The 17,207-nt window shown below is 44.7% G+C and overlaps 1 protein-coding gene across 2 annotated transcripts in view; it reads right to left on the bottom strand.

Moving 5' to 3' along the window:
* Window positions 1-219: 219 nt before the first annotated feature.
* The window catches only part of RNPEP (arginyl aminopeptidase), a 183,711-nt gene continuing 166,723 nt past the window's right edge, over window positions 220-17,207 (bottom strand). Inside the window, exon 11 of one of the 2 annotated variants that reach the window (XM_069633582.1) lies at window positions 220-668. In XM_069633582.1, the coding sequence (XP_069489683.1) occupies window positions 513-668 (156 nt within the window). In that variant the 3' untranslated portion in view covers window positions 220-512. The remainder of the gene's footprint in view (window positions 669-17,207) is intronic. The other variant, XM_069633583.1, reaches the window with a different exon arrangement.

Below are 17,207 nucleotides of genomic sequence, written 5' to 3'. Positions count from 1 at the left end.
TAGCATGCTATGCAACATGTAGGACAAGGCTACAGGATCATTTTTCTGAACAGTCACAGAACCTCAAGAGGGAGTATTACTAGATAGCTAAAACATACAGTTCATGGGCTCTATTAAGTAACCATTATTTTTAACTACAGTCTAAAGGACAATTTTCTTTTAACTTACAGAGTACCAAAGAAAAGCAATAATATTAATACATTATTTTACTGGTCAATATTAATTCAAGCAGTTTATTGATAGTGCTTATATCAAATCTCAAACAGTGCAATGAAGCAAGTCATACAGACTTATTATTGTTAAGAAAAATTAAATGTCTATAAAAGCATCCATTTACATCATATTTAAACATGAATAAAATTGATATATAAATTCACTGGCTTTAGAGATCAATTTTCTTCTAGTTGGCAGTGAAAACCCTTCTTGCATGTCTCCAAGACCATACCACAACACCTTCCCCACAAATGGCAGACATATCCCCACTACTCCTGGTAAACATTGGCAGTCGCTGATCAGGTTTCCGATGCCAGTATCTTCTTTACATAGTTCTGTACATTTTCATGTAACTGAGAAGAAGTAGCCAAGAAGGTTTCTGTAGCAAGGGCTCTTGCTGCTTCTGATCCATTCGTCATGGCACGATAGATTGGCAGAGTGTACTTCTGTTTACCCTGCAATTATTGAAGCACATGTCTATACTGATGAACATATACAGACATCCAATCAAGATTCAAATGCTCAGAGTGTAAACAGAATTTCCTCCCAGGAATGTAACTGTTCATTTAATAGAATATACAAGCAATCCCACAACGTACATTTTGGAACAAAAAATTGATACAAATGTAATTGAAGATAGGATCAATGGGTACAGGTTACAGTCTTCAGCATTGTGGGCTTTGACCCTAGAAACACGTCACAAACAGTCCACCAAATTCAACAGGAACCTCTAGGTGTGGTGGGTTAGGCTTTTGGGTCTTAAGGTCGAGAATACTGTTGGAACAGGATTACATGGAGCAGATAATTATCGAATTAAAATTATGCACAGAAACACCATTAACCTTTTTCTAAGCTCTAATGGTCTGTGAGATGGCTTAAAATTAAATAGATCTTCACAAATGAAAACGTGTCATTCTTCGAATAGCTACCTTGAGGATGAGTAGCAAAGCCCTATTTTGCAGTTCAATAGAGAGCCCTTTCACATTTTAGTCAAACATATAACAATTGGAAAATGTTTGTTATAACAGAATCAGACAAGACCCACAGAGAAGGCCAGTAAGAAGATCAAAGTTAGGGATCCCTTCACCAAAGCCAGAATCATCATGCTAGACTACACCGCAACCAGCGCCATCTTTGCCAGGAAGCATGCTGGCAAGCAAATATATACTAAAGGGTTCCTCATTGGGGCCTGGAGCAGTGATTTCAATCAGAGGTAGGAATGCTGAGGTTTGGGCAGCCTTGTTTATCTCAGTCATACTTTCGAGCACTTGGCATCATGTAATCTAGACTGGGATTAGTGTTCTTAGTTTGGGGTGGGGTTTCCCCCTTTTGTTAGTGGTTTAGTTGCACGTGTGCAATAACTAAATTCTGCAGTGCTAAGCCCACAATTCAAGATGGTCATGGTCTGAAGGAGGAGCAGAGCAATATTAGCTTCTGCAGGAAACCCAGTATAGGTCTGACTGAGTAGAGTGTCTTTCAAGAGAAGTCCTGGGAGCTGTAGGATTCAAACACTGAAACTGGTAGGTCTACTCCCGAATCTAAAGACTGAGCAGAAACTTCAGCAAACACCCACAGCATAGAGCTTCAAACAAAAGAGGAAGCACAATGAGTGGCTTTTTTAGTGAAGCAGTGTTGTCTCAAGATATGCGGTTTAGTTATATGGATAGTTATGTATTATTAGAAGCTGCTGGTGTGGTATGGTAACATATTTATAGAGTGCACAATCACCTTGAAAAAGGCACCTGGGCGCTAGATGGAAAACCACCAGGTTACCGTAATAGGGGATGTTAAAGTGGAAACAGAAAAGCTTTACATTTCTTTCTAAAGTCAAGAAGATGGTCTAAAAGACAACAATCAATAGGCAGTGCGTTCTAAAGTTTTACAGGCCCAAAAGAAAATGCACAAAGCCCCAACCCCGCCTTCTAGCTTAGTGCACAAGAGAATTAGGTTGTAGGAGAGTGGTTTTTAAATCAAAGAATTATGAAGATGGACATAGGCAGCCATGCAAGCTTAAGAACTGTACTGTGTCTCATCTTTGCCTTTGCGTGTATAGTGACAAGGGGTCAAAAATTCAAATGAACAACTCCACAGATCACTAACACATGCATCACATGAAAAGAACATAGTTTGGTGTCGAGAATAAAAAAGGTCCCTCTCCTGTGTTGCCATTTTACTGAATTCCTGCATATCAGAAAAAGTAGCTGCTTCATTCACTAGTTCCAAGTTTCCTATTTTTCCATGATAGTGCCGATAACCTGGAAACATTCTTGGTGTGTTGGCAGGACTTGGTTAGGAGCAATACCTCCTTTGTCCTGAGACAATTGCAGGCAACCGAGGTCCGGCTTGAGTCAAGTACCGTAAAAAACCATCTCCGCTACAAATCTTTAAAAGCCCACAACCCAGAAGGTTGACAGAATGAGCTCAGAAAGATTGCCTAGCCCATGTTGAATGCTGGAAACACCTGGGTCAAAACAGGAGTGCAAGTAAGGAAACAGGATGTCCCCCCTTCAAATTCCTCCCCCCCCCCCCCCGTCCACCCCAGTCTGATAAATACATTATGACTTACTGTGCAAAGATGGCTGCAAAACCAGGAAGATTTTATGGTTGAAGGAATGAGGGAGATCATTGCCAGGTTACAAAGGTACAATACCTGTAAGCAAGATGTTGTCTAACTTCGATCTGTACTATGCCCCTGGTTGGAAATATACCACCTGGCAGTGAGTAATGAATGAATAAAGAGGATGGAGGAAAGGGGTCTATGGATTAAGAGTACCAGTGTCATTACGGTGAGTAACATGTTCATACTCTTTCGTCCAGTCCCCTTTCCTCCATGTTCTTGGGAGATTCTGAAGCACCCTACAAGGAATTGAGGGTGGCTGAATCTTAAGTAGGAAAAGGATTTATTAAAAGAGCATGTCCAAAATCTGCATCGTCCCTCAAGCTGTAGTCAAGGAAGCAGTGCTTTTAGAAAGAGTGCAGAATGTCCCAATTGGACGTCTTGCAGATAGCCTGCATGAAAGGATTCTCTGAAAAGTGACAGATGCGGGCTTTCCCCTTAGATGTTCATGGAGCCCCTTAGGGGGACATTTGCCTTGTAGCATGTATGCCTCCTGTATAGTGGCAGTAGGGGAGGAAGGATAGCTTAGAGGCAACACGTTTATCTTGCTAGCAAGGCAGCGTGGCACAACAGGTTTGAATCCTGACTGCACGCTCATAAACCACTCACTGGTATTATGCATGTTATAAATGAATACAATAAATACATCCACCTTGCTAGCAAGGACTTGACCATCGCACAACTGCTGCAGTTCCCCCAAAGGTCACAAACAGCTGTGTTCTTTTTCTCATGTCCTTCATTTGTTGCTGGTAAAATTTGAATGCTCTCGCTTCGTGTAGTGTGTGGACTCTTTTTCCATCTCTGTGCTATGGGATAGTAAGAAAACAGGCAGCAATATGTCTTTATTGATATGAAAACTGCGTACAACCTTAGGCAAAAAGCCTGGGTTGGTGTAAGCCCATCTTTTTCCTTGTGATAAATTAAAGAATGGTCTCCCATGCATAAATCCTGCAGTTCCGTGACCCCGCGAGCAGAAGCGACTGATGCTAGAAAATATTTTTTAGCATTACCATCAGCTGAGGGCCGGAAATACAATGCTGAGATCCCAGGCATATCGGGGCATATGACATGCCTTTTCATTATGAGGTTTGCTAATGACACCCCTGGATTTGCTTATAAGCTCTTATCGCCACAAATTAACTACAGACAACCCTAATTCTGCCAAATCTCTTATTAAAGACAGTACATCATCTTAATTTTCTTGCTGTAGGTCCCAGTCTTTCCCCAGGGATAGAAAGAGGAGCCTTAAATTGCATATTGAGATATAGGGCTCCCCTTTCTGTCCGCCTTAATGATCCCCTTGTTCCTTTCCGACTACCGTAGGTGGTTCTCAGATACTGGGCTGCCAAGGAGAGCAAATAAGGGCTTAGCAATAGAGCCAATCCCTGCTGCTGTTGCAGAATGCTCGGACAACTGTAGGGGACAGGTGGGGTGATTTGAGGTTTTGGAGCTTTGAAAAACAGAATCCTTTGAGCCAGAAGACTGCTACCAGAATCATGTGACTACTGGTTGTTTGCTACAATACTTGGAACACCCTCGGGATAAGGAGGAAGGGGTGGGAATGATTGGAGTAGGACATTTCAGAGGAATAAAAGTATCCCCAAGTAAGTCTGCACCCTTCCATGATGCATAAAGCGCACATTTCTTGATCTCGCGAATGCCAAATAGATTAAAAATTGGCATATCAAAAGGTATAGAATATCAGTAATAAAGCTGGTCAATTCAGTTCCCAAGCTTTGCATCTGGCCTGATGTTTGCCTCACCTACCAACTGGGAAGCTGTGGTCCAGCCACCAACTCCTAATCTCCATAGCCAGAAGACATGGTTAGGTTAGGGGGAGGGGGCCGAGGGTACTTTGTTTCTCTTTGATTGTTCAGACAGAACAGAGCAATAATAATGTTGGCATAGACCCACACCCGGAGTCCAGCCTGTATTGGAAGACATGCTTTCATGGATAGGAAGATGGCTTTCAATTCCCAATAAATGTATGTGTTGAATGCATTACTCCAGCTTCCAAAAGTCGTGCATTACCCAGCACACAAGGGATGAGTCCGTGAATAATTCTGTGGACAAAGAGGAAGGTGACGAGTGCACACCCATTCCCTGGTACCATTGAAATGACAGGTGAAGTTGTAAAAAAAAAAGTCAAGGGCAATCTAAGAAGGGTACCAACAGAATGCAGGACAACATTAGAGCCAGGGGGGATTGAAATTGTACTGCCAGCAAAGAAACACTCCTCAAGAACTGCTGGCAAATAACTTTCAAATGCAGCTATCCTTCTGCAGTGGCGAAACGCTCCCATACTGTTTCACCATATTGAAGTCTCTGGGTTGGTGCAAGTATCGATTTCTCCATATTTATCGTTAGGCCCCGCATAAAAGCCTGTTGCACAATAAGTGAAAGCCCCTGAAACCGCACACTTTCGTGCTCTTAAGCCTCTCCTCAGGCCATTCCATTAGCACATGCCCCTTGCGGCTGTTTACACATGCCCTGCGGATGCTTCTAAAATGTCATGAGCGACAATCCTCCTATCCAAGGTTTCAGTTATAAATATTTAAAAATTGATGTTCCAGCTATGAGGGACAGAAATATCAGACTTGTATCTCAGAAGTGCCACTGCTCCCAATTGACTTTGGCAATCCTGGCTCCCTGCAGACTCTTCCATCCCATTGACTTTGATATTTCTGTCCCTCACAGGTGGTAACTTGTTTTAGACTGTTACTGCTGGGACAGTGTTTTCCAGACTTGAGTGGAAGGTTTTAGTATACTCATATGTTCTGCGAACCTTTCCTTTCTGCAGCCACAGAATGTGCAAAGTGCAACCAGTGGCATATATAAATGCCATTACTGTCCTTGCGATTGAAGTCACCCCAGGGTGTAGGAATTGTGTATGAAGCATATCTACAGAGCAACTCCTATCTTGTGCTGATCCTGAAAAGTATTTTAAAGTATATTTGATTGCTCCATAAATTGCCCTTTTAAAGAATGCTCATTTAAAAACTGATGTAAAATAAATAACTATTTATAACAGTAACCTTGAGTGTAAGTTTTACTTGGCTACTTGTAAATATGAATTACATATTTACCCCTCGAGATAGGTCTTGCTGTTTAGTCACACTACCAACTTGTGTAGTACACAACCTAGACCAAAAAAGTGGCTTACCTAATACCAAGCAGAATTATTGTGTAGTCTCACACAGTGTGACTGCACCAATTCTTACCTTACACTGGTAGATTGGTTACATTGACTATTTGTTATACTTGTGCCCAACTAAACCAGCCACAAGGCAAAGCTCCACAAAAAGTTAAGCAATGGTAACATGCTAAATATGGATAACTTTAATGAGGCAGCCCTAATTGTCCTGACAGACCCCTGGATTAAAAATGCCTTTCAGTTGTTCCACTGACTCTGAAAGGAAAAAAACGTAAATTGATTGTAAGGTTGTTAAATCACCAAAGCTTGGGAAGGAGGCCTGTAACCCCTACTCACCCAAATAATGTGGAAGATAATGATGATGATGAGGCTTGTTGAGAGTCAAACTCCAATCTGCAAGAGGAGTCAGAGGATGGAGGAGTCTCCACAAGGGAGCCACCCTCTTCCACAGCCTGCCCCAGTCACTTCCCATTGGGATCCCACAAGGTCCACATCTAAACACAAAATATATTTCTATTGAGAGACTAAGATTAAAGTTAGAGATCAAGAAACTAAATGTCCAAGCTGAAACTAAACACCAAGAAGTGAAACTAAGAGAAAGAGATGCAGGATTGAATGGAGAGGAGGAAAATGTCATTTGATTTGACTTCCCTTTTAGGGTCTTCTAGGTCTGCTAGACCCAAGAGGCCTTTCATGCCCAAAGAAGCAGCACGTATGAATGAACCTAAACTTCATGTATTAGATTGTCTGGGTACGTTTTAATACACCTATGGTCTTCAAGGAATATGTGGAAATGATTTAATTCAATGGCTCATGTCTAGGCTCCCCCTGAATGGCTGTGATGGAGTTGGGTGCCAGTGAGAGAAAGGATAATGAATCAGTTAAACTGGCATCAATAGCCAGATTTGGGAAAACTCCTTCCCAGTACATACATTGAGAGGTTTAGGTCCCTCAAAAAGACTGATGGTACCCCTTGGGCTACCTGGGAATGTGAATTTTTGAAAAACTTAAGACGGTTGGGTTAAGGGGTACAGAGTACACATCTTTGCAGGAATGATGAATCTTTTTTTGCTAGAATCTATTTTTGATGCCAATTCTCCTGAGCTGAGACAGCACTTGGCTGACTCCAAAGAAATGGATCCTAAATAGATAGCACAGGGTGCTGACTTGTGCGTAGCCAACAGGGCCACTTACAAGGACAAGCCACTCACAAGAAGGAAGAAGGGAAAGAGAATTCTAATTTCAACCATCCAAAAAGAGGGCCACAAACTTCGCAAGAGCAAATTCCATGGGAAACCTGGTAGGACTAGTGAACCCTCTGGTGCCAAGCCAGGAGGGAGTTCAATAGAAACCCCCATTCCAGAGAACATTTGGGAAATATTTTGTATGTGGGTCTGTAGATCATTTCAAAGGGGATCCCAGATGTGAGGCTAAACCGTCAGGGGTCCACACTGCCTCCATAGCCTGAGGGAGAAGCACAAATGGCAAGTGCACACTTTCAATTACTGGCTGAAGACCCCATTGGAGTTCAAGCCAGTGTATCTTTAGTGTCTCTGGGTCTGTGGGAACAACAGAATGTGGATGTGTACATCTCCATACCAGATAACACAAAAGAATATTATAAGGACAGTGTTCTTGTAAATGGTCAAGAAACCCCTGCCATCAGAGACACTGGGGCAAGCATTACAGTGATAGATGAAAGCGTTTTCCAATTTTAGGCTAAGGCACCCAAAGGTCCCACTAAACTTGCAGGAGGCCCCATCTAAATAGTCCCCATTCTGACAGCTCTCATCCAGTGCAATATTATGACTGTTAGATTTCCTGTTAGTGTACAGAATGAAGTGCATAGGAGAGTCCTGTTGGGAAATAATGTGAACGTACTCAGAGTTATATCTAGTACCCTGAGGCCTCGAAGCAAAAAGAAGCCGGAGCAAACAATATTGTCCTGAGAGGCAACCTTTAGAGACTCAGTTTGAGGTTGGGGATATTTCCAATACCTCTAGTCCACAGGAAGGTCACCCTTCAATTTCCAGGAAAAAGAAACAGACAAAGGAGAAATCCAAGATCTCTGGAAGAAAGAAAAGTCTCAAACTTAAACCTGTACACATGACAAGGACATCCCTGAGAGGACTGACCCAGGTCATCCCAGTGGCCCCTTCCCCTGCTGAGGCCGAGCGGAGGACCAACCCAACTCTGAAAACAGCTACTGGCGACACATAGCTGGAAGAAAACCTTCTCTGTGTTGGAGATCTGGATCCTAGAGGCCATCCTGAACTGCAGACTTTACTTGCAGAAGGTGGGCACTCTAGGGCAGACTTCAACAGAGGACAAAGAGTGTCCCTCTCTAGAAGGTCTGCACCAGCAGACAGCTTCACAGCTGGAAGGGCAAGAGCCAGGGAAGCATAGGTGTTACTGGGAGGGTGGCCTTCTCTACAGTGAACCTACTGAGTCTACCCCAGGGGACTACAGGAGACTGGTAGTGCCCCAGGAGGGGAGACAGAAGTTCCTACAGTTAGCACATGAGATTCTTCTGGCTGGCCACTTGGATTTCAAGAGGACCGAAGAGTGGCTATCTCTGTACTTGTACTCGCCCAAGATGGGGGCTAATGTAGATAAATTCTGTAGGCGCTGCCGCACTTTTCAGACTTCTGGCAAGAGGGTCCAAGCATGTGGCACCTTTAGTGCCCCTCCCTGTGGTGAGAGTCCCTTTTGAGAGGGTGGGGATTGACATTATTGGTCCCCTAGACCCTCAAACATCCTCAAACAACTGATTTATATTGGTTGTGGTAGAACATGCTATCAGGTATCCTGAGGCCATACCTATGAGAACAGTTACTGCTCAGGCAGTGACTAAGACCCTCCTTGGTAACCAGGGTAGGTTTTCCTAGGGAAGTCATCTCTGACAGGGGATCGAATTTTATGTCCCACTACATGCAGACAATGTGGAAGAACTGTGGTGTGCCTTACAAGTTCTCAACACCCTACCATCCCCAAACCAATGGGTTGGTTGAGAGGTTCAACCGTACTACGAAGAACATGATAGGTGCTTTAGAGGAACCCCTTAGAAGAAAGTGGGACTTTCTACTTCCAGGTCTTCTCTATGCTTACATAAAAGTCCCTCAAGCAGGGCATGGCTTCAGCCCCTTTGAACCTCTTTCTGGTCATACAGTCAGTTGCCCTTTGGCCCTGATCAAGGAAGGACTGGAGTGAAAGTCACTGACTATGCGGTAGGCCTCAGGAAGAGGATTGCACTGATGATGACAGAAGCTTCGGCCAGACAACCTGAAAACAGGTCAGGCTCTGGTCAAACATCGGCATGACCAGAAGGCCAACATGGTGGAGTTCACTGCCAACCAGCTGGTATTGGTGATGGTACCTACAAGGCAGAGAGAGGGCCTAAGAGGATATATGGATTGGGCCCTTCAAGATTGTGGGTAAGCTTGGAGAGGTCAATTATCTAGTGGCCTTGAGCAACCACAAGGAGGCCCCTAGGGTCTATCACACTAACAATCTGAAGGCTTATGTTTCCAGACCTGACTAGGAGCTTTGCTCTTAGCCTCTGATCAAGAGGAGGAGGAGAGAGAGCCTCTCCCTGATCTCCTCAGGGGACAACCCTCAGATGAGACATTTGAAGCAGTGAAACTCTTTTCAGATTGGACTCTGCAACAGCACGAGGAGTGCAAGGCTCTGTTGAATCAGTTTGCCTCCCTGTTTTCACTGACACCAGGTTTGATATTCTGCCCTGGGGCCAGCATGTTATTCTCAATGGTGACAATTTCCCTGTTAAAGGCAGGGGTTAAGAATGTCAGATGATGTCAGTACCCACATAAAGGAGGAGGTCAAGAAGATGCTTGACCTTGGGGTTACTGGGCCATCTACCAGTCCATGGGCTAGTCCAGTTGTACGAATGCCCAAAGCAGAAACCAGAGTTGAGATTCTGTGTGGACTATATAGCTCTTAATGCAGTCACCACGACTGATGCCCATCCTTTACACAGGACAGATGAGTTGGTGGGCAAACTTGGTTCAGTCAAGTTCCTCAGTACATTTGACCTGACCTCAGGCTATTGACAAATAGCTCTGACAGACCATGCCAAGGAGAAAACTGTATTTTCACACCAGGAGGCTTATATCAGTTTAAGGTTATGCCCTTTGGACTCAGAAATGCACTTGCTACATTTCAGAGGATGGTGAATCAAATTCTGAATGGGTTGGAGGACTTCTGCATGGCATACTTGGATGGCATTGCAGGGTTCAGCCCCACTTAGGAAGAGCATCTTCACCACCTAGGATATGTTAGCAGGCTCTGGAACAAGCCCATCGGACCATAAAGGCTAGTAAATGTCAAAATTGGTCAGAGTAAAGTGGTCTACCTTGGACATGAGGTAGGAGGAGGTGAAATAAGGCCATTGCCTAGCAAAGTACAATCTGTACAAGACTGGGCACCCCCTACTACTCAGACTCAAGTGAGAGACTACCTAGGTATTACAGGAACGTCATGTAGAACTATTGGACCATAGCTTCTCCCATAAATGTGATCTCCTCATCCAAATTCCACAAGAAGGCCAGGTGGAATGAGGAGTGCACTAAGGCTTTTGAAGGACTGAAGAAAGCCCTTAGTCAAGCTCCAGTCTTGAGAGCTCACGACTACAACCAATCCTTCATTGTACAGATGCTTCTAACACAGATAGATGCAGTTTTGAGCCAACTGAATGAGAAAGGCAGGGAACACCCTATCTGCTTCATCAGTAGGAAACTGAAGGACCTTGAGACAAGGTGGGCAACTATAGAAGGTGAATGTTTTGCCTCTGAAGAAGTTTAAGCCATACTTGAATGGTTCTACTTTCATTATTAAGACGGACCACCAACCCTTGAGATGGTTAATGTAGATGAAGGGGGAGAATCAAAAATTGTTAAGGTGGTCAATCAGCCTCTAAGGTTTTAACTTTACCATAGAACACCACCAAAATGCTGATGGTCTCTCCAGAAAGTATGAGAAACTGGAATAATAGATTCATCCAGGAGTGGATTAAACCCCACTGTCCCTTAGTCTGAGGGATACAAGTGTTAAGAGAGAATTCTCATTTCTGTGCTGATTCTCCTTAGAGATCCCCAGCTCTTTTGCTGGAATTTAGGATTTTTTTTTATTTTAACCGTGAAATGAGCGAGACCTTTTTCTCACTCGAATTTGCTTTGACCCGATTTGGATTATGTGTTTCCCCTGTTTTTGGAGTCTGACAAACTCCATAGCAATCTACTTTTTGTATGATAACACACAGCACCCTCAGTGCAGTGTCATATATACATTCTTTAGATTTCTCATAAGGTTTGAATACCTTTTCTTGTGTGAACTACTGTTCCCAAGAATAGTAAAGTGAAATTGACTTTACTTACCTTTTCTCTTTGTAGGTTCAGCACAACCCACCTAATGTGAAGTGCTAGGGGTTACTTAGTAGGCCCTTATCCTACATTCTCATGTAACATTTTTTATGTTACCCTCACCACTTTAAATGACTGGTGGCAGTGGATTTATTTTCCTACCATTGTGCTTTCCTACCGCAGGAAGAATCCTTATCTGCAGTATAGCACCCATGGGTCACCATTTATGTCAAAATGGCCCGTTCTTTTTTTGCCATTTTCTGTTTGTGAGGTCTTTTTTGGGTTTTACTCTGTGCGTCGAGGCAGATTTGAGCCCTTGGTTCGTTTTGCCTTTGGCAGGGTTCAGCCCTGAAGCCCGCCTCTGGCTCCAGTGTGTCTGGAAAGGCAGGATGTGAGGGAGGTTCCCAAAACTCCCCTTACCTTTGTCTCTAGGAATGCCTGAATGCAACCAGTCCGGACTGTCTGGCTGGCTGGCCTTTCAGGACAGCCACCCTGCTGTGTGATTGACAGCCTAGGCTGTGCATGAATGGGAGAACTGCTTAAAAGGCAAGAGTTTTGGGACTAGAGAACAGTGACCGCTGGGAGAAACACCAGACAAAGAAACTGTGAACGGAGCTTGCTGCAACCTCCTGGACCTTTGAATTGCCCAGTATAGCCCTGCTGCTGTGCAGAAACTCCTTTTTCTAATCGACAAGTTAAGCTCCGGAAGGGACGACTTCTTCCCTTGGGGTAGTGGGACCAACTAACCCCGAGACAAACTCCACTAGACCATCTTCCCTGATTAGCTGTACTTCTTCGCTGCTGCAAGAACAGAGTGCCAGGGGTCGAGAAATCCATAGTCGAGTGCAACATCTGGAATCCGGCCAGAAGCTCCAGCAGTCTCCCAGGGGCCCTCCAGAAGCAGGATGACCAGAGCCCGAGTCCCCTTACCAGAGTGGAGGACCAAAGGAGTGAAGCAAGCCCAACTGGAATCAGAGATCCACAGTGGTGCTGTTTACCACAAGCTGAAACCATGAAGTAATGCTGAACCAAAGAGCCCATAGCAGCCGGCGACCTCCAAATTGCTGGCACGCAGGAGCCCTCCAGACGACTACCCTCTTGTCCCCACGACTGAGGCTCAGGAACACTGGGTCTGCATCGCTGCACCAGGACAAACACCAGCTGGACCATTCTTCTTCTAACCATAGGTACTCTTTAGACTTGGGATACTTACGTCATTGCCTTTTTAGCTGTGCTCTTCTCAGTTGAGACTTGCATTGGCTTAACTGTAGAGTTGATTCCAACTCTGCTTTCCACAGGCTTAACAGCTTGTGATCCTACAAGCGATTTCTACAAACTCTAACTTTGTGCAAGACTTTTATCTAAGAAGTGCCTCAGCACCTAAACTGCTCCAAACTGACTTTGGCTGACCTGGCTCCCTGCAGACTCTTCTAGCCCACTGACTTTGATATTTCTGTCCCTCATAGGTGGTAACTTGTTTTGGACTGTTGCTGCTTGGAAGGCTTGTCTAGACTTCATTGGAATAAGTTAGTATACTCACATGTACTGAGAACCTGTTTAATATTTTTCCTTCCTTAACCTTTCCTTTCTGCAACCTCAGAATCTGCAAAGTGTAACCAGTGGGATATATAAATGCCATTACTGTCCCTGTGATTGAAGTCACCCCATGGTGTATGAATTGTGTATGAAGCACATCTAAAGACTATCCCCTAACTTGAGCTGATCCTGAAAAGTAATTTAAAGTATATTTGATAGCTACTTAAATTGTGGGACTGCACCAATTCTTACCCAACAGAGTACCTCAGTTTGGACTCTTGTTTCCACTGATGGCACATCAAGAATGAGGAGCTGTAGGAATTCAACTATGTCCAGCATCCTGTTATGAAACATCTTTACAAAAGAGTGTCTCTTCCTGCTGATCCCAGTCATCATCTGTGTACTGCCCCAGGTCTGTCAGGGCCATTGTCTGGGGAATGTACTAGGCTGATTCCGGGTCTAAACCCTGCAAACGAAAGACAGAATTTCTGAAGAACGCTCCCTGCAAGGTTAGGCTTTTGCTGGCCATTTCACCCACTAGATCCCCAGGTCCTCTCAAAGTCTTACAGCTTCCCCACATTCTGCACCCCTTGAAAAAGGAGGAGGTGGTGGTGGTGGAGATGTAAATCTATTGATAAAGTGAGGTTTTACATTTTGTATATAAAGGGAAGGAGGTGTGTTGTGCCCCGTCTTTCTGACAATGCATTATATATCTCTGTCAAGAGAGTTTTCCTAAAGTCCACCAACAGGTGAGACTCTATAACTATCCCTTGGTATACAGGCCCCAACTCTTACTATATGTCTGTACTGCCCAAAGGTTTGGTAGTATGGCTGAGCAGCCAGGCTTATCTTAGGAGGAGGATATGAGCTATAGATAAGTACAATGAACTCAGTAAATACATAGGCCCAAGGAAACTTACACAAATATAGGTTATTGTAAAATTGACATTTATGTTATATACACACAAGGCACATTTATTTTCAGGTTAGTACTATTTAAACTAATCAGCACAATAGAAAACATCAGGAATTCTATGTCAAGACCAGAGGCTCACATTATGCTTCTCTTTCTTTATCCAAACTCGTAAAGAAAGCTCAGCAGCAAGATATTTTTTGGGTACCTGAGCGCAGCAGGTAATATGCATAAAGAAGGTACACTTAAAAATATATAATAAAACACAATACATAATGAAAAACATAAACACATTAGACCATGCCTATTAGTCTCTGGGGAAAAAACAAGAACTCCATTTCCCAGGGGACTTCACTTAAAGTTCATTCAGAGGTCACTAACATGTGACATTAGTCCTCCAATAGGTATGCAGGTCTCCTCATAAACAGTACTGAATACGATGTAACTTCCTCTTTCTTTGCTGCTCAAAGCAAGTGATAAGTACATTCATATTCAGCACTGTTTATGAAGTGTTTGGATTATTATTTATATTATTATAATTTAATGTCATCGATATTATTGTGGAATTGACATTATTGACATGTTGCTAATATTTTATCCGTTCTGTTGTCGGCCCCTTCCGCTCTGTGATTAATTTCTTTGTTTTCCTTCAACACCAGCTGCTTCCTGCTGGCATCGAAGAGTGCGCATATTTGAACGCTCGCGTTCATGAATATTTTTCCTTTCAGTGTTGTAGCTGATTAGGGATCCGCTTGAGCGCAGCCCTCCTGGAGCTTGCGCTCACTTCCTCAGCCCAGGGACTTCCCCACAGGGCTCGGGGAAGCCGAAGCAGCTGAGGCGCACACGCGGCGCCGCCCGCGTTCCACCAGGGGGAGCTCCTGCTCTCCCTGGTCCTTTTTTCTATTTCCCAGCATTCGCAAACACATTTCCGTTGCAGATTAGAACGGATTTGCGATTGCGAACGCCGGAGGCTCTTTTACTGCAGGTGTCCTGTGAGCCCTGAAAAGAAGAGAACATTTATTTTATATAAAGAAGGTGAAAAAGGTGCTTATAATTGACAATGGCAGCACAGTACTCCCCTCAATCAGATCAGGCTTGGTCTGAGTGTGAGGAAGTACTTGCTATATTGACGAAGTGGCAATGGCAAATAGCCTGCAAAAAGTGCTGGGACCAGCATTAAAAAGGCAGTAACTGACATTCTCCTTCCTATCCAGCAGCGTCTGGATACTATGGAGGAGCACATGCGAGAAGCCTCTCCACCAGGGAGGAAAAAGACCCAAAAAAGGAAGCACCTTACAGAAGGGGGATGCAATGGGGCTTGCAAGAGCAGAAGCTCTGCAACTCCTCCCCCCCCCCCCTCTTCGAGCCAGCCAGAACCTGCCACTGCTGCCATATCGGACGACTTCTCCAGGCTAAAGAAAGCCTTTATGAATAGGAAGGTAACCCCTAGCATGATGGACCCTGTTACCCCAAGGAGGACAACAGGGGTACTAGACCCTCAAGCCTGGAGGGAGAAAGAAAGGGCATGGAAGACAACCAGAACAGAAGCGTATATGACGCTCATCACTCTTACACTTCCTCTGATGAGGACATTCAGATCCTGGGTTCGAAGCCCTCAGGCTAAGGGATTGTGGCAGCCCCCATACCCAAGAAAACAACCAGGAATCAATCCCCTTCAAAGGAAATATTCGCGCCCGAGGACCTAATACATCCCAGATCCACTGACTGGGAGCCGTCTTCTAGGACAACAAAATACATCTTTACCAGGCTATGCAAGCCCCTCCATAAAGAAGTCAGAGCCAGACTCCGGGCTGAATGCCCCCATCCAGAAATTCCAGACAAAGTGGCTCTAACCCCAGAGCTAAACTCTAAAAGGATTACATTTTTGGGCAAAAATGTGAAGGACCCTAGAAAAGGCATAGACCGTGCCTGGAAATCCGGTCAGGACAAGGTGCTGGACGTTACTGGTCCACTGGCGAAGATCTTAGACCTGGCTAAAGCAGCCATCGACACAGCAGACCCCATTGACCCAGTGATTCTCTCGGGTTGGGCTCAGTGGGCCATCTGCCTACTGGGAAATGCCAGTTGTGCTATATCAACTAAGGAAGCTAGCGGACACAGATTCGGGTGCCGCTGCTCAAGGCCTGCTTTTTGGGGATCCTTTCATGAAGGAGATGTCGGAATTTGTCGGTATCTTCGCCGTATTGAAAAAAGTTCAGGCCTGAATCAAGAGTCTTCGCTTCCAAAGTTTTCTCCAAGGCCGGACGAGGTCGAGGTCGCTCCTACAGCCGTTATTTTGCCGACAAAAGACCTCAACACAGAGACCAGCATAACACCTGGCAAGAGCGCACCAACACCTGCTTTCCTTCAAGAGCACGTGGAAGAGAGCGTGCCTGGAGAAGAGCAGCTAAATATCCAGCCCAGCAACAATCCTCAGGTCAGTGTACTCATAACAGCGCCTGCGTCCCAAACCCCCATAGGGGGGAGGCTAGCTATCTTTTCGAAAGCTTGGGATACCTTATCAGGAGATGCCTGGGTCAGGGACACAGCTCGCGGTCTGCGCTTAGAGTTTTTCACACAGCCCATCAAACTCTGTAGCCCTGCCCCTATAGTGATGTCTGAAATAGATCAAATAGTGTTAAACAACAAGATGCACAGCTTTTACCAAAAGCAAGCGATTCACCCCTGCTCAAGTCAAGGAGGTTTCTTCAGCCCCATACTTCTGGTACGCAGAAAACAGAAGGTGCAGCCAGTGATAAACGTAAGGGCTCTCAACGAGTTTGTTTGCCGCCATTTCAAGATGGAAGGAACAGATATGCTCAGGGAGATCCTAAGACCCAAACGATTGGCTCATGCGCCTAGACCTGAAGGATGCTTACCTCGCAGTGGCCATTCACCAGGCACACGTAGGTTACCTGAGATTTTCATGGAGACAAAAAGACTGGGAGTTCACAAGCCTACCTTTCGGGCTCTCTTCAGCACCTTGGGGTTTTACCAAGCTTCTAAGGCCAGTAATAGCTCATCTAAGAGAACAAGGTGTCCGACTTATAATTTATTTGGACAACATCATCTTCATTGCTCAGTCACAAGAGTTAGTTCAGCGACAGACCAGGCTAGCCATAGATTTACTACACAGCCTCGGCTTTCTCATAAACTGGGAAAAGTCTATTCTTCACCCATCCAGGAACCTGGAATTTCTAGGTTTGTGGCAGATACTCCGAACCCTCAACTCTGCCTCCCAGCAGCCAAGATTCACTCCACCAGACGGGAGATTTGCAGACTCCTGCAGAGGAGTCGCTTTTCTCTTCGGGAGCTAGCAAGAGTGATAGGTTTGCTATCCTCCTCCATCCAGGCGATATTTGCCGGCCCCCTTCACTACCGAGAATTACAGAGGCT

The sequence above is a fragment of the Ambystoma mexicanum genome, chromosome 13 (assembly GCF_040938575.1).
Source record: "Ambystoma mexicanum isolate Mex_15411 chromosome 13, UKY_AmexF1_1, whole genome shotgun sequence".
Classification (NCBI taxonomy): domain Eukaryota; kingdom Metazoa; phylum Chordata; class Amphibia; order Caudata; family Ambystomatidae; genus Ambystoma; species Ambystoma mexicanum.
The sequence above is the reverse complement of the archived record's forward strand: the minus strand, read 5'-3'. Positions and strand labels throughout refer to the sequence as shown.